At 42.4% G+C, this 24,983-nt stretch overlaps 1 protein-coding gene across 1 annotated transcript in view; it reads right to left on the bottom strand.

Moving 5' to 3' along the window:
• Positions 1-17,431: 17,431 nt before the first annotated feature.
• The window catches only part of LOC139379348 (solute carrier organic anion transporter family member 1C1-like), a 62,503-nt gene continuing 54,951 nt past the window's right edge, over positions 17,432-24,983 (bottom strand). Inside the window, exons 13-15 of the mRNA XM_071122156.1 lie at positions 21,680-21,744; positions 21,168-21,285; positions 17,432-17,936 (exon numbers count right to left, since the gene is read on the bottom strand). Of these exons, the coding sequence (XP_070978257.1) occupies positions 17,696-17,936; positions 21,168-21,285; positions 21,680-21,744 (424 nt within the window). The 3' untranslated portion in view covers positions 17,432-17,695. The remainder of the gene's footprint in view (positions 17,937-21,167; positions 21,286-21,679; positions 21,745-24,983) is intronic.

Here is a 24,983-nt window from a genome sequence, read left to right as displayed (position 1 = left end):
TAGTCAAGGTCATTTGTACATGTAGGTAGGGATAAAGTGACAATGCATAGATAATAACCGCAAGTAGCAGCAGTGTAAAAACAGAGGGAGGTTGGCCATTTGTAGTCCATGTGGCCATTTGATTAATTGTTCAGCACTCTTATGGCTTGGAGTAGAAGCTGTTAAGGAGCCTTTTGGACCTAGACTTGGTGCTCCGATACCGCTTACAGTGCGGTCGCAGAGAGAACAGTATGACTTGGGTGACTGGAGTCTTTGACAATTTTTCGGGCATTCCTGACACCGTCTAGTATATAGGTCCTGGATGGCAGGAAGCTTGGTCCCAGTAATGTACTGAGCCGTACACACTACTAGAGGTCGACCGATTCTGATTTTTCAACGCCGATACAGGTTATTGGAGGACCAAAAAAAGCTGATACCGATTAATCGGCCGATTTTCTCTTATTTTTTTCCCCTTTTTTTTTTGTTGTAATAGTGACAATTACAACAATACTGAATGAACACTTATTTTAACTTAATATAATACATCAATAAAATCAATTTAGCCTCAAATAAATAATGAAACATGTTCAATTTGGTTTAAATAATGCAAAAACAAAGTGTTGGAGAAGAAAGTAAAAGTGCAATGTGTGCCATGTAAGAAAGCTAAAGTCTAAGTTCCTTGCTCAGAACATGAGAAAGCTGGTGGTTCCTTTTAACATGAGTCTTCAATATTCCCAGGTAAGAAGTTTTAGGCTGTAGTTATTATAGGAATTGTAGGACTATTTCTCTCTACCATTTGTATTTCATTAACCTTTGACTATTGGATGTTCTTATAGGCACTTTAGTATTGCCAGTGTAAGTATAGCTTCCGTCCCTCTCCTCGCTCCTACCTGGGCTCGAACCAGGAACACAATGACAACAGCCACCCTCGAAGCAGCATTACCCATGTAGAGCAAGGGGAACAACTACTCCAAGTCTCAGAGCGAGTGATTATGAGTCTGCTGCTGCCTACCATTGCTCAGTTAGACTGCTCTATCAAATCATAGACTTAGTTATAACATGATAACACACAGAAATACGAGCCTTAGGTCATTAATATGGTCAGATCTGGAAACTATCATCTCGAAAACAAGACGTTTATTCTTTCAGTGAAATACCGAACCGTTCCGTATTTTAACTAACAGGTGGCATCCATAAGTCTAAATATTCCTGTTACATTGCAGAACCTTCAATGTTATGACATAATTACGTAAAATTCTGGCAAATTAGGCGGCCCAAACTGTTGCATATACACTGACTCTGCGTGCTATGAACGCAAGAGAAGTGACACAATTTCACCTGGTTAAGATTGCCTGCTAACCTGGATTTATTTTAGCGATTAATCGGTCGACCTCCGCCTTACGGTTGGATGCCGAGCGATTTCCATACCAGGCGGTGATGCAACCGGTCAGAATGCTCTCGCTGGTGCAGCTGTTGAACTTTTTGAGGATCTGGGGGACCCATGCCAAATCTTTTCAGTCTCCTCTTCACAATTGTCTTGGTGTGTTTGGACCATGATAGTTTGTTGGTGATGTGGAAACCAAGGAACTTGAATCTCTCGACCCGCTCCGCTGCAGCCCCATCGATGTTAATGGGGGCCTGTTTGGCCCTCCTTTTCCTGTAGTCCACGATCAGCTCCTTTGTCTTGCTAACATTGAGGGAGAGGTTGTTGTCCTGGCACCATACTGCTAGGTCTCTGACCTCCTCCCTATAGGCTATCTCATCGTTGCCGCTGATCAGGCCTACCACTGTCAAACTTAATGAGAGTGTTGGAGTCGTGCTTGGCCACACAGTCGTGGATGAACAGAAAGTATAGGAGAGGACTAAGCATGCACCCCTGAGTGGCCCCAGTGTTCAGCGTGGCAGATGTGTTGTTGCCTACCCTTACCACCTGGGGGGGCGGCCCGTTAGGAAGTCCAGGCTCCAGTTGCAGAGGGAGGTGTTTAGACCCAGGGTCCTTAGCTTAGTGATGAGCTTTGTGGGCACTATGGTGTTGAACGCTGAGCTGTAGTCAATGAACAGCATTCTCACATAGGTGTTCCTTTTGTCCAGGTGGGAAAGGGCAGTGTGGAGTGCAATAGAGATTGCATCATCTGTGGATCTGTTGGGGCGGTATGCGAATTGGAATGGGTCTAGGGTTTCTGGGATGATGGTGTTGATATGAGCCATGACCACCCTTTCAAAGCACTTCATGGCTACCGACGTGAGTGCTACGGAGTGGTAGTCATTTAGGAAGGTTACCTTCGCTTTCTTGGGCACAGGGACTATGGTGATCTGATTGAAACATGTAGGTATTACAGACTCGGTCAGAGAAAGGTTGAAAATGTCAGTGAAGACACTTGCCAGTTGATCAGCGCATGCTCTGAGTACACATCCTGGTAATCCGTCTGGCCCCGCGGCCTTGTGAATGTTGACCTGTTTAGTCTTGCTTACATCGGCTACGGAGAGCGTGACCACACAGTCGTCCGGAACAGCTGGTGCTCTAATGCATGCTTCATTGTTGTTTGCCTCGAAGCGAGCATGAAATGCATTTAGCTTGTCTGGTAGGCTCTTGTCACTGGGCAGCTCGCGGCTTGGTTTCCCTTTGTAGTCTAATGGTTTGCAAGCCCTGCCGCATCTGACGAACTATACGGGTCCACACTTTTCAATGTTAAATTAACACACTGCTTAGTGTAAAGCCTTATTTGCATATTTCCCAGAGTGCCTTGCCTTGAGTGAATTGTAGCGTTACCACCCATGACTGTATTTGTTAGTGACAGAGATGTGGTTGTTGTATTCGTCCATTTTCAGTCCTGTAGTCTTTCAAAGTGAGATCCTAAGTGTATAAAAGTTAGGACAGTACAAGACAATTCTTAAGGCTTTATTTTGGGGGCCTAGTTTTAACCCTAATACAATGGCTGGGACTCATGGTTTAAAGGCAAAATCAGGCCCGCAGGTCACATTATGCTGGCTTGCAAAATTCTGTGTAATTCCAATTGGAATCTAGCCAGGTGATAACGGTCCATGGTCGGACTGCAGAAGAGCGCCACCAGCCGATCATTGCCAACTGAGACATAAAGACCATCCGAGATGTGGAAACCACTCACCAGCTCACTGGAGTTAATTTTCAGTTACATTTGTGCAAATCACAATTGATTCCTTTTCCCAATATTGTGTACGGCTTGTGACCACAGACTCCAAAGGCAGTCACACAGGACTCAAAAATAGTGCACTCTGTATGGGAATAGGGTGTCATATGAGACAGATAATTAGTAACTAGAGATGTGTAGTTATTTCCTTGGGAAAGATGCTCTTGAAATGGCTTCATATTTAATTCCTTTATATAGGCCAAAGTGATCAACAATGACCAGCTGTGCAGTTCTATGAAAATAAACTACAACATGGGGGGTTTCCTGGGAGCCACTGTCATTATTCATTTTCACAGAACTTCATAGCCGTCTTTATTATAAACACTTCTGCATTTAGTCTGTAACCTCTCATTCCCTCCAGGGAACTCATTCTGTTTGTGTAATCTTAACAGATATGAATTGTAAATACTTAAAAGGGTAGCTAGAGGTTCCATGCGCATGAATAATTTGAGAAAATATAGAATATACAGGATCTTTATTGTTAAATGGCTCACTTAAGGCACTTCCTCTCCCACCTCACATGCCCTGTCTTGTAGGTGTGATGGCAGGCCGGGGGCTGTTGTCCAACCCGGCCATGTTAAGCTGGCTACAATGAGACCCCTCTTGAGTGTGTGTGGGATTGGGTGGACCTCGCCACAAACCAGGGGACCCCCTTCACCTGCTTCCACCAGCACCTCATCTACATGCTGGAGAGGGTCAGCTCCCAGCCCGAGAGGAAGGTGATCAACTCCCTGCAAAGCAGCGCCGCAGTCATAGACTACCTCCACAACACATATGGCTCCCCAGACAGATTGTATTTTTAAAACCAAATACTTCTACTCAAGTAGTATTTTACTGGGTGGCTTTCATTTTTACTTCAGTCATTTTCTATTGTATCTTTACTTTTACTCATGTCACGAACCGGCTCAAAGTTAGTAACAAAAAGGGACACATGGAGATAAGGAATAACAAAATATATTTATTAATTAAAGTAAACTAAATATAATTAACAATGGTGTGTGTAGTCAGTGGCAAGGTGCTCCATCATGCTGGAAAAGGCATTGTTCGTCACCAAACTGTTCCTGGATGGTTGGGAGAAGTTGCTCTTGGAGGATGTGTTGGTACCATTCTTTATTCATGGCTGTGATCTTAGGCAAAATTGTGAGTGAGCCACTCCCTTGGCTGAGAAGCAACTTCACACATGAATGGTCTCAGGATGCTTTACTGTTGCCATGACATAGGACTGATGGTAGCGCTCACCTTGTCTTCACCAGACAAGCATTTTTCCGGATGCCCCAAACAATCGGAAAGGGGATTCATCAGAGAAAATTACTTTACCCCAGTACTCAACAGTCCAATCCCTGTACCCTTTGCAGAATATAAGTCTGTCCCTGATGTTTTTCCTGGAGAGAAGTGGCTTCGTTGCTGCCCTTCTTGACACCAGGCCATCCTCCAAAAGTATTCGCCTCACTGTGCGTACACCTGCCTGCTGCCATTCCTGAGCAAGCTCTGTACTGGTGGTGCCCTGATCCCGCAGCTGAATCAACTTTAGGAGATGGTCCTGGCGCTTGCTGGACTTTCTTGGGCGCCCTGAAGCCTTCTTCACAACAATTGAACCGCTCTCCTTGAAGTTCTTCATGATCCGATAAATGGTTGATTTACAGTGCCTTGCGAAAGTATTCGGCCCCCTTGAACTTTGCGACCTTTTGCCACATTTCAAATTATTCAGCCCCCTTAAGTTAATACTTTGTAGCGCCACCTTTTGCTGCGATTACAGCTGTAAGTCGCTTGGGGTATGTCTCTATCAGTTTTGCACATCGAGAGACTGACATTTTTTCCATTCCTCCTTGCAAAACAGCTCGAGCTCAGTGAAGTTGGATGGAGAGCATTTGTGAACAGCAGTTTTCAGTTCTTTCCACAGATTCTCGATTGGATTCAGGTCTGGACTTTGACTTGGCCATTCTAACACCTGGATATGTTTATTTTTGAACCATTCCATTGTAGATTTTGCTTTATGTTTTGGATCATTGTCTTGTTGGAAGACAAATCTCCGTCCCAGTCTCAGGTCTTTTGCAGACTCCATCAGGTTTTCTTCCAGAATGGTCCTGTATTTGGCTCCATCCATCTTCCCATCAATTTGAACCATCTTCCCTGTCCCTGCTGAAGAAAAGCAGGCCCAAACCATGATGCTGCCACCACCATGTTTGACAGTGGAGATTGTGTGTTCAGGGTGATGAGCTGTGTTGCTTTTACGCCAAACATAACGTTTTGCATTGTTGCCAAAAAGTTCAATTTTGGTTTCATCTGACCAGAGCACCTTCTTCCACATGTTTGGTGTGTCTCCCAGGTGGCTTGTGGCAAACTTTAAACGACACTTTTTATGGATATCTTTAAGAAATGGCTTTCTTCTTGCCACTCTTCCATAAAGGCCAGATTTGTGCAATATACGACTGATTGTTGTCCTATGGACAGAGTCTCCCACCTCAGCTGTAGATCTCTGCAGTTCATCCAGAGTGATCATGGGCCTCTTGGCTGCATCTCTGATCAGTCTACTCCTTGTATGAGCTGAAAGTTTAGCATCTAGCTGGCTTTAAACTTCTTCACAACAGTATCTCGGACCTGCCTGGTGTGTTCCTTGTTCTTCATGATGCTCTCTGCACTTTTAACGGACCTCTGAGACTATCACAGTGCAGGTGCATTTATACGGAGACTTGATTACACACAGGTGGATTGTATTTATCATCATTAGTCATTTAGGTCAACATTGGATCATTCAGAGATCCTCACTGAACTTCTGGAGAGTTTGCTGCACTGAAAGTAAAGGGGCTGAATAATTTTGCACGCCCAATTTTTCAGTTTTTGATTTGTTAAAAAAGTTTGAAATATCCAATAAATGTCGTTCCACTTGATGATTGTGTCCCACTTGTTGTTGATTCTTCACAAAAAAATACAGTTTTATATCTTTATGTTTGAAGCCTGAAATGTGGCAAAACGTCGCAAAGTTCAAGGGGGCCGAATACTTTCGCAAGGCACTGTGTATACATATATACACACACACAGCAGAAAAATAAATATCCCTTTTTCAGAACCCTGTCTTTCAAAGATGATTTGTAAAATTCCAAATAACTTCACAGACTTTAATTGTAAAGGGTTTAAACACTGTTTCCCATGCTTGTTCAATGAACCATAAACAATTAATGAACATGCACCTGCGGAACGGTCGTTAAGACACTAACAGCTTACAGACGGTAGGCAATTAAGGTCACAGTTATGAAAACCTAGGACACTAAAGAGGCCTTTCTACTGACTCTGAAAAACACCAAAAGAAAGACGCCCAGGGTCCCTGCCCATGAACGTGCCTTAGGCATGCTGCAAGGAGGCATGGAGACTGCAGATGTGGCCAGGGCAATAAATTGCAATGTCCGTACTGTGAGAAGCCTAAGACAGCACTACAGGGAGACAGGACGGACAGCTGATCGGCCTCGCAGTGGCAGACCACGTGTAACAACACCTGTACAAGATCGGTACATCCGAACATCACACCTGCAGGACAGGTACAGGATGGCAACAACAACTGCCCGAGTTACACCAGGAACGTACAATCTCTCCACCAGTGTTCAGACTGCCCGCAATAGGCTGAGAGAGGCTGGAAATAGTAGGCCTGTTGTAAGGCAGTTCCTCACCAGACATCACTGGCAACAAAGTCACCTATGGCCACAAATCCACCGTCGCTGGACCAGACAGGACTGGCAAAAAGTGCTCTTCACTGACGAGTTGCGGTTTTGTCTCACCGGGGGTGATCATCGGATTTGCGTTTATCGTCGAAGGAATGAGCGTTACACCGAGGCCTGTACTCTGGAGCAGGATCGATTTGGAGGTGGAGGGTCCGTCATGGTCTGGGGCAGTGTGTCACAGCATCATCGGACTGAGCTTGTTGTCATTGTAGGCAATCTCAATGCTGTGCGTTACAGGGAAGACATCCTCCTCCCTCATGTGGTACCCGTCCTGCAGGCTCATCCTGACATTACCCTCCAGCATGACAATGCCACAAGCCATACTGCTCCTTCTGTGCGTGATTTCCTGCAAGACAGGAATGTCCGCGTTCTGCCATGGCCAGCGAAGAGCCCGGATCTCAATCCCATTGAGCACGTCTGGGACCTGTTGGATCGGAGGGTGAGGGCTAGGGCCATTCACCCAAGAAATGTCTGGGAACTTGCACGGTGCCTTGGTGGAATAGTGGGGTAACATCTCACAGCAAGAACAGGAAAATCTGGTGCAGTCCATGAGGAGATGCACTTCAATGCTTAATGCAGCTGGTGGCCACACCAGATGCTGACTGTTACTTTCGATTTTGAACCTCCCCTTTGTTCAAGGACACATTATTCAATTTCTGTTAGTCACATGTCTGTGGAACTTCTTCAGTTTATGTCTCAGTTTTTCAATCTTGTTATATTTATACAAATATTAAACATATGTTAACTTTGCTGAAAATAAACGCAGTTGACAGTGAGAGGACGTTTCTTTTTTTGCAGAGTTTATATATTCTATGACTGATGTAAAAGTCACCCAGTAAAATACTACTTCAGTAAAACTATTTGATTTTAAAGATATTTTTAGTATCAATAGTATGGGCTCCCGAGTGGTGCAGCGGTCTAACACCGTACACAAACAGGCTGTGCGCATGCGCCATCGAGCGCAAATTGATCTTGTCCACCAACACCAAACTTGATCACAACACACAGTTTGAAATATCAAAACAAACTCTGAACCAATTATATTAATTTGGGAACAGGTCGAAAAGCATTAAACATTTAGCGCAATATAGCTAGCTAGCTTGCTGTTGCTAGCTAATTTGTCCTGGGATATAAACGTTGGGTTGTTATTTTACCTGAAATGCACAAGGTCCTCTACTCCGACAATTAATCCACACATAAAACGGTCAACCGAATCGTTTCTAGTCATCTCTCCTCCTTCCAGGCTTTTTCTTCTTTGGACTTTATATGGCGATTGTCATAGTTACCACTACGGCCGACTGAACTCAACTCAATCACCCATGTGGGTATAACCAATGAGGAGATGGCACGTGGATATCTGCTTCTATAAACCAATGAGGAGATGGGATAGGCAGGACTTGCACAGCGTTCAGTTTCACAAATAGAACAGACTTCTATTTTAGCACTTGGCAATGCAGACGCTTGTTGGCGCGCGCGAGCAGTGTGGGTGCAATAATTGAATAACATCTATGTTTACATTTATTTTGCAACTGTGTGGTCAGCATGTTAGGCACTGCATCTCAGTGCAAGATACTTTATCATATGGGTACCAAATTCGAATCCAGGCTGTATCACATCCGGCCGTGATTGGGAGTCCCATAGGGCGGGGCACAATTGGCCCAGCGTCGTCCGTCATTGTAAATAAGAATTTGTTCTTAACTGATTTGCCTAGTTAAATAAAAGGCTAAAAATGATAATATGCACATGCACATCTGAGCTATCTTTGTTGCAGGTGCATGGTAACAGTTGAATAAGATGATAAAAAAAACAACTAAAGAGCGGTACACTGCTCTTTAGTAAACCTTATGTGTCGGCCTCAAGGCCTTCGTCAGAGTTTTTGTGAATGTCTATAATTTGCACCCTTATGTAGATTTTGCTCCACCCACATCCACTCAATGCATCGAATGGGGTTGGAGTCAAGGTAAAAATAAGCAAGTGTTACCAAATATAACAATGTGTATTTCATAAGTATTCTAATAAAGAGTGTACAAAACACGTATTAAACACGTCTGTAAAACCACAATGAGGACATCGACCGATCAAGTCAGTTTTCATAAATCATTGGGTATAGTGCAAGAACAAACGTCAGAGTAATCTGAAGTGGTGGCATTCAGTAATGTTCACATTTACAACATAACGTGCATGGGCATTTCATCATTAAGACCTTTTGGGAATAATGTCTGGAGGGTGAAAATCCCAAAACATTCTCTTTTGCTCAGAATATTATTTATATCACCTCCCCTGTCTGATATCTTAACTTTCGCTATGCCACAAAATCTAAAAAGGTAGAAATGTCATGTTTTTGGTCATTACAATGTACTGCGACTGGATAATCCCTGTCGTTTCTCCTGATTTAATTTATGTTCACTAATTCTCTGTTTGAGAGAAACGAGACGTTTTACCTACAGCCCACATGGAATTTAATCATGTCGATCACTGGTTCTCAACGCTGGTCCTGAGAACCCAAAAGGGGTGCACATTTCTGTTTTTGCCCTAGCACTACACAGCTGATTCAAATCATCAATTCACCAAAAGGCTTTGATGATTTGAATCAGGTGTGTAGTGCTAAGGCAAAAACATAAATGTGCACCGCTTTGGGTCCCCAGGACCAGGATTGAGAACCACTGATAGATAACATGGGTGGTGGAGCATTATTTGGAACCGTTTTCCTGTGTGGGGTGGCAGAAATATTCACAATTCATCATATTGTTGCACTGTGCGGAAACTCTGCATTTATAGCTACCATTCGGAAGAGGGCGTAAAAGAGCCTGGCAAAAGAAAATTGTGGCTGGTAGTTGGCATGGACCAATTTGTCACGTAAATTGCAACCTCTCCTATATAAAATAAGTGGTGGGTTCTTAAATTAAGCTGGCACGGCTGGGTCCGATAATATGAAAATAAAAGAGAGCCGCACACTCTAGGAGCTCAGAAGCAAAAATGTAATTACCAACGTTTCGACAGCCAAGCTGTCTTCATCAGGGTATGGTTTGGCTGTCGAAACGTTGGTAATTACATTTTTGCTTCTGAGCTCCTAGAGTGTGCGGCTCTCTATTATTTTCAAGTTTTCCACTCCGCTAGCCAGCACCTCGCCTAAATAGGTGTGCGTTTCTTTTTCTTCTAGATGGGTCCGATAATATAACATCTCCCACAGCATCTCCCACTTTGCACGAGTTCGAAGTATATGTGGCAGTGAACATTAGTGTTCTTTAACTCTAGTGGGTCTTTTTTGTAGCAGTTCACCTCGTGTTTTCCCTAATGCCAAATTTAGAACTCTATCCACACATTGTGGAGAGTAGTCTCTTAGAAACCTATTGCTTTTTCACGATAGTCCTCTGTGGAGTGGCATATACGGTGCAGTCTGAAACACTGGCTTCTTAGAAGTCCTGTTTTAATGGCTCAGGGAGGAAGCTGTCCCCCTGTAATAGGATATTCCTGTCTGTTTCTTTTCTGTACAGAGTTATAAACAGGGTTCCATTTTGATTGCTCAATCCACATAGATGTAATGAACACGTTTAGTGTGACATTCAATAGTGAATTTGAGATTGGGGTATATGTCATTGAGTAATGCCATAAAGTCTGATGGCTCTTCTCCTGTTCCTCCCCCTCCTCTCCTTCCGTGGCCTACAACTGCTCTTAAATGCAAGTAAAACCAAATGCATGCTCTTTAACGGATCGCTGCCTGCACCTGCCCGCCCGTCCAGCATCACTACTCTGGACGGTTCTGACTTAGAATATGTGGACAACTACAAATACCTAGGTGTCTGGTTAGACTGTAAACTCTCCTTCCAGACCCACATTAAGCATCTCCAATCCAAAATTAAATCTAGAATTGGCTTTCTATTTCGCAAACAAAGCATCCTTCACTCATGCTGCCAAACATACCCTTGTAAAACTGACCATCCTACCGATCCTCGACTTCTGCGATGTAATTTACAAAATAGCCTCCAATACCCTGCTCAATAAATTGGATGCAGTCTATCACAGTGCCATCCGTTTTGTCACCAAAGCCCCATATTACTACCCACCACTGCGACCTGTACACTCTCGTTGGCTGACCCATGCTTCATACTCATTGCCAAACCCACTGGTTCCAGGTCATCTGCAAGACCCTGCTAGGTAAAGTCCCCCCTTATCTCAGCTTGCTGGTCACCATAGCAGCACCCACCTGTAGCACACACTCCAGCAGGTGTGTGGTCATCCCCAAAACCAATTCTTCCTTTGGCCGCCCCTCCTTCCAGTTCTCTGCTGCCAATGACTGGAACGAACTACAAAAATCTCTGAAACTGGAAACACGTATCTCCCTCACTAGCTTTAAGCACCAGCTGTCAGAGCAGCTCACAGATTACTGCACCTGTACATAGCCCATCTATAATTTAGCCCAAACAACTACCTCTCCCCCTACTGTATTTATTTATTTTGCTCCTTTGCATCCCATTATTTCTCTCTCTACTTTGCACATTCTTCCACTTCAAATCTACCATTCCATGTTTTACTTGCTATATTGTATTTACTTCGCCACCATGGCCTTTGTTTTTTGCCTTTACCTCCCTTATCTCACCTCATTTGCTCACATTGTATATAGACTTATTTTCTACTGTGTTATTGACTGTATGTTTATTTTACTCCATGTGTAACTCTGTGTTGTTGTATGTGTCGAACTGCTTTGCTTTATCTTGGCCAGGTTGCAATTGTAAATGAGAACTTGTTCTCAACTTGCCTACCTGGTTAAATAAATAAAGGTGAAATTAAAAACAATATTTAAAAAAATAGGTGATTCTTTTTTAAAATTTGTATAAATACAGAAGAAAGCCATATTTGGTAAAATACCAAACCCATATTATGGCAAGAACAGCTCCAATAAGCAAAGAGAAATGACAGTCCATCATTCCTTTAATATGACATGAAGGTCAGTCAATCCGGAAAATGTCAAGAACTTTGAAAGTTTCTTCAAGTGCTGTCGCAAAAACCATCAAGCGCTATGATGAAACTGGCTCTCATGAAGACCGCCACAGGAAAGGAAGACCCAGAGTTACCTCTGCTGTAGAGGATAAGCTCATTAGAATTAACTGCAACTCAGATTGCAGCATAAATAAATGCTTCACAGAGTTCAAGTAACAGACACATCTCAAAGTCAACTGTTCGGAGGATATTGTGTGAATCAGGCATTCGTGGGCGAATTGCTGCAAAGAAACCACTACTAAAGGACACCAATAAGAAGAAGAGACTTGCTTGGGACAAGAAGCACGAGCAATGGACATTAGACAGGTGGAAATCTGTCCTTTGGTCTGATGAGTCCAATTTGAGATTTTTGGTTCCAAGGGCCATGTCTTTGTGACACGGATGATCTCTGCATGTGTGGTTCCCACCGTGAAGCAAGGAAGAGGAGGTGTAATGGTGCTTTGCTGGTGACACTGTTGGTGATTTATTTAGAATTCAAGGCACACTTAACCAGCACGGCTACCACAGCATTCTGCAGCGATACACCATCCCATCTGGTTTGCGCTTTGTGAGGCTATCATTTGGTTTTTAAAGGACAATGACCCAAAACACACCTCCAGGCTGTGTAAGGGCTATTTGACCAAGAAGGAGAGTGATGGTACTGCATCAGATGACCTGGCCTCCACAATCACCCAACCTCAACCCAATTGAGATGGTTTGGGTTAAGTTGGACAGCAGATTGAAGGAAAAATATGCCAACAAATGCTCAGCATATGTGGGAACTCCTTCAAGACTGTTGGAAAAGCATTCCTCGTGAAGCTGGTTGAGAGAATGCCAAAATATATTTTGATTTGTATAACACTTTTTGGATTACTATGTGATTTCACAGTTTTGATGTCTTCACTGAAATTCTACAATGTAGAAAATTGTAAATAATGTAGAAAAACCATTGAATAAGTAGGTATATATCTGGGTAATGAGTGGAGAACAGGAGGGCTTCTTAAAGAAAAACTAACAGGTCTGTGAGAGCCGGAATTCTTACTGGTTGGTAGGTGATCAAATACTTATGTCATGCAAAAAAATGCAAATTAATTACTTAAAAATCATACAATGTGATTTTCTGGATTTTTGTTTTAGATTCCGTCTCTCACAGTTGATAAAAATTACAGACCTCTACATGCTTTGTAAGTAGGAAAACCTGCAAAATCGGCAGTGTATCAAATACTTGTTCTCCCCACTGTATATATTTTACCTTAGCAGCTAGGCATATTACAGATTTGAGTTTTTCATGTTTTGTTAAACAAAATTAGAATTGAGTTGATATGGGTAGAGAAGCTATATTGAGTGATTTTTGTTGTTGAATATTTGATATCAATGCCGATGTTCTGTTTTCAGTCCTCTGAAGATATTCTATGTATTTAGATGTTAAGGGATTTGTGAATATTACACAGGGTCGGTCTAGGTTGAAAATCCAATGTGGGGTCATGATTTTCTGTTTTGTAATAAGGCTCCCGAGTGGCGCACCGGTCTATGGTACTGCATCTCAGTGCTTGAGGCGTCACTACAGACCCTGGTTTGAATCCAGGCTGTATCACAACCAGCCGTGATTGGGAGTACCATAGGGCGGCGCATAATTGCCCTGCGTCGTCTGGGTCTGGCCGGTGTAGGCCGTCATTGTAAATAAGAATTTGTTCTTAACTGACTTGCCTAGTTATATAAAGTTTAAATTAATAAAATAAGGATTTTCAAACAGTTACAAGTGGGAGAAGATTCCTATTCCCTCTTCTCACTCTCAGACCCCCTGTAGTGTGTCACATACAACTGTGAAGATTGTATAGACTAATACAACCAGAGAGTATGACTGTCTCAGCCCTGGGGTTTGGTTGGGTGGACTGGGTCTGCACTTGAAGTGGGATTGACCAACAAGTCTTACTCTAGCCCCCATGCCTTAAGCACTTATCTCCCCCAAGTACTGTACATTCAATTCCAATACTAGGGGACAGAAGCTTCCCTGACAGTATAAGTGCCTTTCAGACAACTGTAGATACATTTTCTCATTGCGAGTACAAAAATATGCTTTGAGTAAGAAAGTGTTGCAATATTTCAGTATGGCTCACTATTAATGTAATTATTATTATTTATTTATTTTTGTCGGGGGGGTTCTCCACCTTCAATCATGTTATCCCATATTAAAAATGTTTTATTATTGTATAACATTTACAAGATATTCTCTTTGTTTAATCGAAGAAATACCCCCCAAAAAATTAAGCGAGTGAGAAATGACATCCATTTAATTTAATTTGCTTCACAAAACAAAGCGATTGAAAATAAAAGTTTCTTGGTATCTCTTGCCAAATCAACATATATTTGGTCCACCAACCCAAGTGATTGAAATATTCACCGGTATAATATAAAGACATGTTTATTCACTAATTTAGGAACAACCTGAGAATTGACCATGGTGTTTTTGTTCAGAGATTTTGGCACATTAAGGGCTCTATTCAATCAGTATTGCGGAAATTCAGCGTCAGTGTGTTTAAAATATAAAGGCAATATTCCAACTGTAGTGGCGACTGCATACATGGTAAACGCTGCTCAATCGGAAATGACCTTTACATTTCTCTCGCGCAATTGTAAAGCTTCAGCGCTACCGATTAAATAGAGCCCTAAAACTTTCAAACATACGTACACAACTTATACACACTCAGACAGACTGACCAATAAATTATGCAAATGTGCTTAACTTCTCATAATGAATATGGCACCTACAGTGGATAGTCACTGATGGTAGACAGTGTAGTGGTCCAGTGGATGTGCATTTTATATCTATAATGATCTTTGAGTTGTTAATTGTATCACAATTCATTGTAATAATACTGACATTTTCAAGTCCGATATGGATTTACTACCAGTATGCAATACTGCCACCTAGTGGATTTGATCAGAACTGAAATAGGAACACTCCTGCTACACATCTTAGGCAGAGAACAGCTACGGTAAACTGGCACAGTGGCATCTCCTGTAGCATAACAGTCACACAGACATGATGAACAGTAGCCCTGTTTATACCTGGTGCTAATGTGTCCTTTGTCCTGATTTTGTCGACATTCTGATGGTGCCCACATTTTTAGACCGGTGTAGACAATTAAAAGGTGTATTGTGTTCAGATCTTACACAGCAAATTCTCCAGTGTTAAATCAACACTGAGAATGTTACATTTAACACTGGTGCAATGTCTATACCGGTCCACACTTTTCAGTGTTAAATTAACACACTGCTGATGTGTAAAGCATTATTTGCATATTTCCCAGAGTGCCTTGCCTTTCAAGTGAATTGCAGAGATACCAACTATGACTATTTCTTAGTGACAGAGAGATGGTTGTTGCATCTGTTTTCAGTCCTGTAGCCTTCACAAAGTGAGATCTTAAATTAATTATGTTATCATTTAAATTTAATTATTTAACCATAAATCAAATGCCATACACTTGTGATTTACACAGAAAATCAGGCCTGCAGGTCACATAATGCTGTGATGTGTAATTCCTATTGGCTATCCCCACTCTGGCTGGATTACAACATTTTTTGTTCACCGATTACTGGTTTGGGAAGGATAAGAGATGAGACAACCTAAAGAATTGAAACTGGAACAACCATTTCAGTGCCGGGTACAATAAGTCCAAGTAACATATTTGATTAGTTTAGAAAAATGCATGTTATATTTGAGTTGAATAAAACTATTTAATCAATAAATGTACATGCAAAAACAGAGATATCGAAACAAACAATTCCAACAAATCTACCTGCAGTAGAGCATGCTGGGAAATATGATACTGATGGGTGTGGTTTTGGTTTACCACTGGTTATTAATTAATACCAACAGCGGGTTTCTTTTAAACCACTGAGTGTTAATTTACCACCTGAATCAACACTACAAATGTTAAACAGAAATATCAACACTAGGTAACACTAACCAATTTGCTTTGTATAAGTGTAAACAGACAAGATCAGGACAATATCAGCACGAAGGGTGCATGTTAGAACCAGGTATAAACAGGGCTATTGAGATCACAATTTGGCAATGTTACAGTAGAGAAACGCAGAATGTCTGACATTCTCTTTCAACAGATTGAAGCTGTCTAACAATATTATAATGTAGACTACCTTGAGAGTTGTTACAAAAATACTCAGTGACTGAAACTGGACTCCTGCTGCAGTAAAAACAATTAACCAATGGTTAACAAATCCAATGAAATACTTTCTTTGTACCAACAACAAAGATGACATTCTATGTAATTACATTTGTGGTTTTGTAAAATACAGCAGGTACATCTATGAAATACTTCAGTTATATCAAAAACATATACAGCTGAAGTCAGAAGTTTACATACACTTAGGTCGGAGTCATTAAAACTAGTTTTTCAACCAATCCACAAATTTCTTGTTAACAAACTATAGGTTTGGCAAGTCGTTTAGAACATCTGCTTTGTGCATGACACAAATAATCTTTCCAGCAATTGTTTACAGACAGATTATTTCACTTTTAATTCACTGTGTCACAATTCCAGTGGGTCAGAAGTGTACATACACTAAGTTGACTGTGCCTTTAAACAGCTCGGGAAATTCCAGAAAATGATGTCATGGTTTTAGAAGCTTCTGATAGGCTAATTGGCATCATTTGAGTCAATTGGAGGTGTACCTGTGGATGTATTTCAAGGCCTACCTTCAAACTCAGTGCCTCTTGGCTTGACATCATGGGAAAATCAAAAGAAATCAGCCAAGACCTCAGAAAAACAATTGTAGACCTCCACAAGTCTGGTTCATCCTTGGGAGCAATTTCCAAACGCCTAATCCAAAACCACCATAAGAAGCCACTGCTCCAAAACCACCTTAAAAAAGCCAGACTATGGTTTACAACTGCACATGGGGACAAAGATCATACTTTTCGGTCTGATGAAACAAAAATAGAACTGTTTGGCCATAGTGACCATCGTTATGTTTGGAGGAAAAAGGGGGAGGCTTGGAAGCCGGAGAACACCATCCCAACCGTGAAGCACGGGGGTGGCAGCATCATGTTGTGGGGGTGCTTTGCTGCAGGAAGGACTGGTGCACTTCACAAAATAGATGGAAAATGATGTGTCTGGAAAAATGTGGATATATTGAAGCAACATCTCAAGACATCATACAGGAAGTTAAAGCTTGGTCGCAAATGGGTCTTCCAAGTGGACAATGACCCCAAGCATACTTACAAAGTTGTGGCAAAATGGCTTAAGGACAACAAAGTCAAGGTACTGGAGTGGCCATCACAAAGCCCTGACCTCAATCCTATAGAAAAGTTGTGGGCAGAACCTGACTCAGTTACACCAGCTCTGTCAGGAGGAATGGGACAAAGTTCACTCAACTTATTGTGGGAAGCTTGTGGAAGGCTACCCAAAATGTTTGACCCAAGTTAAACAATTTAAAGGCAATGCTACCAAATAATAATTGAGTGTATGTAAACTTCTGACCCACTAGGAATGTGATGAAATAAATAAAAGCTGAAATAAATCATTCTACTATTATTCTGACATTTCACATTCTTAAAATAAAGTGCTGACCTAAGACAGGGAATTTTTACTAGGATTACATGTCAGGAATTGTGAAAAACTGAGTTTAAATGTATTTGGCTAAGGTGTATGTAAACTTCCGACTTCAACTGTATATTTTAAAATATACATAACCTAGACAGGTCCAGTACAAATACATAATTTATGTTCTATGAGATGAGATGGTCAGGCACAGCCCGTTGTTGGTTCCTGCAAATCTAGTGTTTGTGTGTGTCTGTGTGTAACGTGAGGGATCAGGGGAGATTGTCTCAAACTGTCACAGCCGTGTCTCTCTCTCTGTGTTGATGTAGTCTGTTGTGGAAGTCTGTAGCGATTGGTCCGAGTTGGAGGCTAGGACCTCCTCTTTCCTGAGTGCCTCCAGTTCTGCTCCGCCATTGGCCACTTGGTGGGCGCGGCATTCCTCTCTCCGCAGGTGTTGTTTGAGCAGTACGAATCCCAGTATACACAGCAGAAAAGAAACTGTCCTCAGGCCCATAGTCAGACCCAGGTAAGCAATCCTGAGGAGAGAGAGACCAAGGGATACACACACTCAGAGACTTGACATTACACTGGTGCTTCCAAATGGCAAGTCTACTGGGTTGCCTTCAATATTGGCTTGAAAATCAATGTTCAGCATCTGATGTTATAGAGGGTACGCCTCTCCAACATTATCACTTTGAAGTAAGTGTGTTTGTTGTCTGTGTGCATTTGTGTTGTGTATCAGGCTTGACCAGGGCCCTGTTTCAGAAAGCAGGTTTAGTGAAAACTCAGTTAGTTGACTCAGAGTTGAAGGAAACTCTGCGTTTACGGTTTCACAAAGCCAGTTCAGCTTAACTCTGAGTCAGTTACTATGGCAACATACTCCGTGAAGCTAACCTGCTCACTGGCAGGTTTTCTTCAACTAACCCAGAGTTTCTCCTCTTTAGCTGAAGCCTGCAGACTGAAGGAGGTGTCAGACATGGCGAGTCCTTTTCTTGAAGAGCCAGTTGTTATTGAAGCACAAACACTCTGCAGAAATCTCCGTCAGGAGAGGGTGATCAGACCCCGCTTGGATGTTTTATCATTCCCTGATGATTATCTGTGGGCTTTTCCATTTTTCTGCACAATCGATCATTCATCTGAACAATATTCTCAGCCCTCATATCGTTCATATGACACATCGTGGACATGCTCTCAGTTCGGAACAAATTCTTTGTGTTGCACTTTGCCAACGGGAGTTTTCTATATAACATCGGTGACGCTGAGCATATTTCCAAGGCAACCGTCTGTCAGGCTGTCAGAAATGTGACTCTTGCAGTGAAACGTTTACTGTACACATTTGTGGTGTTCCCAAGCCACAGACCCACAAGACTCATCAAAGAAGAATTCTGCAGAATTGCCGGTATCAGTCTAAGCAATTATTTATTTAGTTAGTATGAAGCTTTGAGACTTGAAGCACTAATCAGTTAAGTTTATATATTTTAGGGTTTCCAGGTGTGATTGGCTGCATAGATGACACTCATTCCTATCACAGCTCCTTCAGTAAAATGAAGGAGATTATGTGAATAGGAAGTTTTACAGCAGCATTAAATGGGCAGGTTGGCCTAAATAGTAGCCTTTAGCATTCCAAATGAAAGATACCTCACAATACAGCTACTGCAGCTAATTACTGTTCCGCACTGTGAAGATCACATGTGATGCAGCCCACATCATCAGCAACGTAGAAGCAAAGTGGCCTGGGTCTGTGTATGACTCGCAATTTTTTTTGTGGGTGTACATTGAGCGCTAGATTTGCCCATGGGGAGTCATATAAAGCTATATCCTATTATAATCTATATTTTGCTTACTCCTATTGCAACTGAAAATGTAAACTGTATCCTCGTATTATCATAGGAGAATTCAATGGTTACCTGCTCGGTGACAGACGATACCCCTGCCAACCCTATTTTCTGACCCCTTACCCCGATCCTGAGCCCGGCTCGGAGCAACGTTATAACTTGGCTCACTGCAGGACACGAGCCAGGGTAGAGATGACCATTGGGATGCTCAAGGCCCGGTTCCAGTTCCTTCGTAGGCTCAGGGTCACCCCATAAAGGGAAATGGACATTATTGTGACATGGGTGATTCTCCACAACATTGCCACAATTAGAAGAAATCAATGTCCAACTCAACCAGTGAACGATCCTGACCACCCCGCTGACGCACGAGATGGAAGAGCAGTATTCTATCATCATTTCTGATTGACCCGTCGTCACCTCCCCAGTGTCAAATAAAGACTATATGTCTTTCTTTTTTATCAAGTCTTCTTTATTTCCTGCAAGTACAAATGCAGTACAGTAGTTCATATGTGTTATGTTGTTCAAACAAGTAAAATTCTCCACCTGTGGGCAGCTCACCCACCTTTAACTGATGTTCTACCTGTGGGCACCTCACCACCTTTAACTGATGTTCTACCTGTGGGCACCTCACCACCTTTAACTGATGTTCTACCTGTGGGCACCTCACCACCTTTAACTGATGTTCTACCTGTGGGCACCTCACCACCTTTAACTGATGTTCTACCTGTGGGAACCTCTCCACCTTTAACTGATGTTCTACCTGTGGGCACCTCACCACCTTTAACTGATGTTCTACCTGTGGGCACCTCACCACCTTTAACTGATGTTCTACCTGTGGGCACCTCACCACCTTTAACTGATGTTCTACCTGTGGGCACCTCACCACCTTTAACTGATGTTCTACCTGTGGGCACCTCTCCACCTTTAACTGATGTTCTACCTGTGGGCACCTCTCCACCTTTAACTGATGTTCAACCTGTGGGCACAACACCCACCTTTAACTGATGTTCTACCTGTGGGCACCTCACCACCTTTAACTGATGTTCTACCTGTGGGCACCTCTCCACCTTTAACTGATGTTCTACCTGTGGGCACCTCTCCACCTTTAACTGATGTTCTACCTGTGGGCACCTCTCCACCTTTAACTGATGTTCTACTTGTGGGCACCTCTCCACCTTTAACTGATGTTCTACCTGTGGGCACCTCATTCACCTTTAACTGGTGTTCTACCTGTGGGCACCTCACCACCTTTAACTGATGTTCTACCTGTGGGCACCTCACCACCTTTAACTGATGTTCTACCTGTGGGCACCTCACCCACCTTTAACTGATGTTCTACCTGTGGGCACCTCTCCACCTTTAACTGATGTTCTACCTGTGGGCACCTCACCACCTTTAACTGATGTTCTACCTGTGGGCACCTCTCCACCTTTAACTGATGTTCAACCTGTGGGCACCTCACCACCTTTAACTGATGTTCTACCTGTGGGCACCTCTACACCTTTAACTGATGTTCTACCTGTGGGCACCTCACCACCTTTAACTGATGCTCCAGCAGTTGTATTTCAATTTTTTTTTAAATCTGCAGCCTTGTGGTCAATTTCTAAATGACATTTTTCCATTTGTTTCTCTAAGTGCACCTTGTACCGCTGTTTCACAGAGAGGTATAGGAACAGGAGGCTCGAGCCCTTTTTTCTCCTGTTGCCATGATGAATCATGTTATCTGCGTTCCATTGAGGGCTTTTTATATCCTTGTGTTTTTACTCAGGGTTAACTTAACTCAGAGTTGATTGAACTAATTGTTTTCACCTGTTCTGAAACCGAAAACTATTGACAGCTCAGAGTTAGTCAACCCAGAGTTCAGGTTTAAACTCAGAGTTTGTTTAACCTGCTTTCTGAATCAGGGCCCAGTAGTGTGTATGTGTGTATTACCTGTATGCTGTAGTGTTGTATATCCGACAGGCTCCTCTCCCTCCGCATCTCTTCTGGCCCCACTTCAGACACGTGGTGTCGATGACCGCCCCAAAGTAGATGGGCGCTGGGATGCCCGCTGTTATAACACAAATACACACCAAATGATCTACCAGTAATACGGAGGTGGCTAATCTTGGTCATGGAAAAGGGCAGTTTGTGCAGAATTGTGTTCCAACCCAGAGCAAACACACCTGATTCACAAGTAATACTTTTGGATTTTGTTCAGGCTTTTAATCCTAATAGAAGCTGATTAGTGGAGAAATGTGTGACTTGGAAACAAACTGGCTGCAGCTAGTTTTATATCAGTGTTGCTAAGCTGCAGAGCGCTGGCTGTGGGACTGGTATGGCTTGATCAGACAGGAGTAGGAGGAAGTTGCCCCTAGACGCTGATCTAAGGTCAGTTTTAGTGCCCCCCATCTGTTAACATTTTGGGTAGTAAACTGATCCTAGATCTGACAGTATTGACTCACCAAGTGTACGTGTGGACAGAGTATGGAACCCCAGAGCTAAGGACTTCAGTTGAGGCTTGATACACCTGCATGGGAGAACACCATCATCAACTTGAACTTGAACATAACTATGAATACAGATAATAGACATAGATCTGAAGATATTATACATGAAATGAAAGCATCCACAATTGAGTTATGGTTCATTATTAAGTTTGCATACTCAAGACAGCTTTAAAGGTCAACTCAAAAGACTATTGTTGTTGACATACAGTTAGCTGACTTATGACGTTCTCTGACGTAGCCAGTGAGTACCAAAGAGTGAGTACTACTGGCTTCCGTTGGTAGAGCAAGGTAGTTCACCATCAGAACGGTCTGCCCTTACTACCTTGCTATTCAGCTGTTCTCTCAAGACCCAGAGCAAAAACAGAAGAAGCAGACCCAACTCAGACAACTAAGACGCTCTAAAAATATCAAAACAAAAAGCAAATAGGGCACTGCCAGTAACTTAATTTCTTCCAGTAAGGGTAACACATTTCATCGGGGTCAGCTGATCGAGCTTTGGGCAGATCTGCTGGATTTTTGGTGTGTGTGCGTGTGTGTGTATGATTTTGTCTGTGTGTGTGTACATTTGCTAATTAAGGACTAGTTTTAGCCAGTAACAGTATTGCTCCAAATCACATTCTACTTTTCTGATATTCAGTGAAATCCTCTATTGCTGACTTTACTGTAACCTCTGTGAAGTATGCCGTGGGATAAAGGTTTAAATAAAATGTACATAAAGTGTACTGAATCTGTTAACTACTATAGCCCTGAATAGACACACAGGGAGAGAGCAGGAAGAACAATGAGCTGACTCATAAAAACTTCTCTCTCAGTCCAGTCAGACCACGAATCTAGAGGACGTAATTCAATCATCTGAAAACGCTATTTGACCGTCTCCTCGCCCTCTATAAAGTCTGTTGCAACCTTATTTATAATGACGGCCCAGGAACAGTGGGTTAACTGCCTTGTTCAGGGGCAGAACGACAGATTTTTACTTTGTCAGCTTAGGGATTCGTTCTAGCAACCTTTCGGTTAACGGCCCAACGCGCTAACTGCTAGACTACCTGCCACCCTGCCGTCATAATACCCATAAAACCTAGCGGTCAAACAGGGAAATGGTTCCAATCGTTTTTCCCCATTGGGGATTTTAGAAACACTTAAAATGAAGGCTGTGTTTCGTGTAGGCTTACCCTGGCGTTTTGTTTTGATAACTGTAAATCTCTCTAAGACAAGGTGACTTTTATCGATATATTTGCCTGTATTTACCTCCCAAAAAGGAAATGCTAATTAGCTGTTAATGGTGGGAAAACGATTGGAACCAATTCCCTGTTCGACGAATATTATGACTCTATAGAGGCTCTCTCTATTTACATTTTCTTCTTCTCAATTGGCAGATCCCTCCTGATGACCCGGTTGGACATTCCAGCCAATAAAGTTGGAAGTCCCACACAGTTGACTACATTAAAATGGTGGAAGTCCTCAATGGCACTGCCCATGCTAATATGGCCTTTTGACCACTAGAGGCCTCTATCATTCTTTATTGTTGCAACACGGTCCTTTAAGGCCGGATTTCAATCTGATCGCGATTTGTCTGCTATGCAGATTTTAAAGGCAATGTTTTCGCGTTCGTCGTAAACACTGCATATGTCAGCTCAATCAAAAATGCTCACGAAATGGTGCATTGTAGACAAAGCGCAGTTGAATTGAATCCCGGCCTAAGTCTGATACACAGACCACATTCAACTTCTGTCAGCCACTCTGTCACCCATTGTGAGCCCATTTCACTACAGTGTTACCCATGGTGTACCACTGTACAGTAGTAGCCAAGTATTTGTGAGAACTTTCTGGGTGAGATCATTCATCACAAGGTGGTGCAGATAAATGTAGTAGATCTTATGTAAAGTACTTAAGTGAAAATACTTTAAAGTACTACTTAAGTCATTTTTGGGGGAAATGGTACTTTACTATTAATATTTTGACTACTTTTACTTCACTACATTCGTAAAGAAAATAATGTACTTCTTACTCCATACATTTTCCCTGACAATTAAAGGACAGGAAAATGGTCAAATTCAAGCACAGGCCTCCCGGGTGGCGCAGTGGTCCCGAGTGGCGCAGTGCTAGCTGTGCCACCAGAGACTCTGAGTTCGAGCCCAGGCTCTGTCGCAGCCGGCCGCGACCGGGAGGTCCATGGGGCGACGCACAATTGGCCTAGCGCCGTCCGGGTTAGGGAGGATTTGGCCGGTAGGGATATCCTTGTCTCATCGTGCACTAGCGACTCCTGTGGCATGCCGGGCGCAGTACACGGTGTTTCCTCCGACACATTGGTGGACGCATGGCTCTCAACCTTCGTCTCTCCCGAGCCCGTACGGGAGTTGTAGCGATGAGAAAGACAGTAACTACTACTAATTGGATACTACGAGAAAGGGGGGTAAAAAAATAAATAAAATTAAAGCACCTATCAAGAAATTAAAGCACCTATCAAGAGAACACGTGGTCATCCCTTCTGGCCTGGCGGACTCACTAAACACAAATGTATTGTTTTGTAAATAATGTCTGAGTGTTTGAGTGTGCCCCTGGCTATCCATATTTTAAAAACAAGAAAATGGTGTCGTCTGCTTTGCTTAATATAAGGAATTTTTAATTATTTATACTTTTACTTTGGATGCTTATATTTTAGCAATTACAATTACTTTTGATACTTAACTATATTTCAAACCAAATACTTTTAGATTTTTACTCAAGTAGTATTTTACTGGCTGACTTTGACCTTTACTTGATTAATTGTCTATTAAGGTATCTATACTTTTACTCAAGTATGACAATTGGGTACTTTTTCCACCACTGGTTTCTCAGTAGCCATGGTTACACCTTGCATTAACATGTGGTTGTCATCATCCGATCAAGATGATCCGATCACTATCTGTGTTGCGTCTACACATGGTAATATCTGTCTCTTATCTGCCCACTTCGTCCCTACTGTGATCAGATTCCCTGGTCCCTCCCTGTATGCAAATTAATCCAACCTGCCTTGGACCTCCCATTATGACAAAAGCTGTATTAAATCTACAGAAAACAGCACGCTTTTATAGTCAATAGTTTTAGACTCTCATCATTACAGCCTACTTTGGTTACACAACGATTTAAGGCATAATAGACTTACTGTCCCGATAACTATTCAGAGAATCTCTCCAATCCCTAAAAACGTCACCACACAAACAAGCTGAGTGTCTGGATGTATGTACAAAATACAATTATCGCACAGTATAAATAAAAATGA

Source organism: Oncorhynchus clarkii, chromosome 21, assembly GCF_045791955.1.
Source record: "Oncorhynchus clarkii lewisi isolate Uvic-CL-2024 chromosome 21, UVic_Ocla_1.0, whole genome shotgun sequence".
Lineage (NCBI taxonomy): Eukaryota > Metazoa > Chordata > Actinopteri > Salmoniformes > Salmonidae > Oncorhynchus > Oncorhynchus clarkii.
Note: the sequence above shows the minus strand (reverse complement) of the source record. Positions and strands in the feature narration are given on the sequence as shown.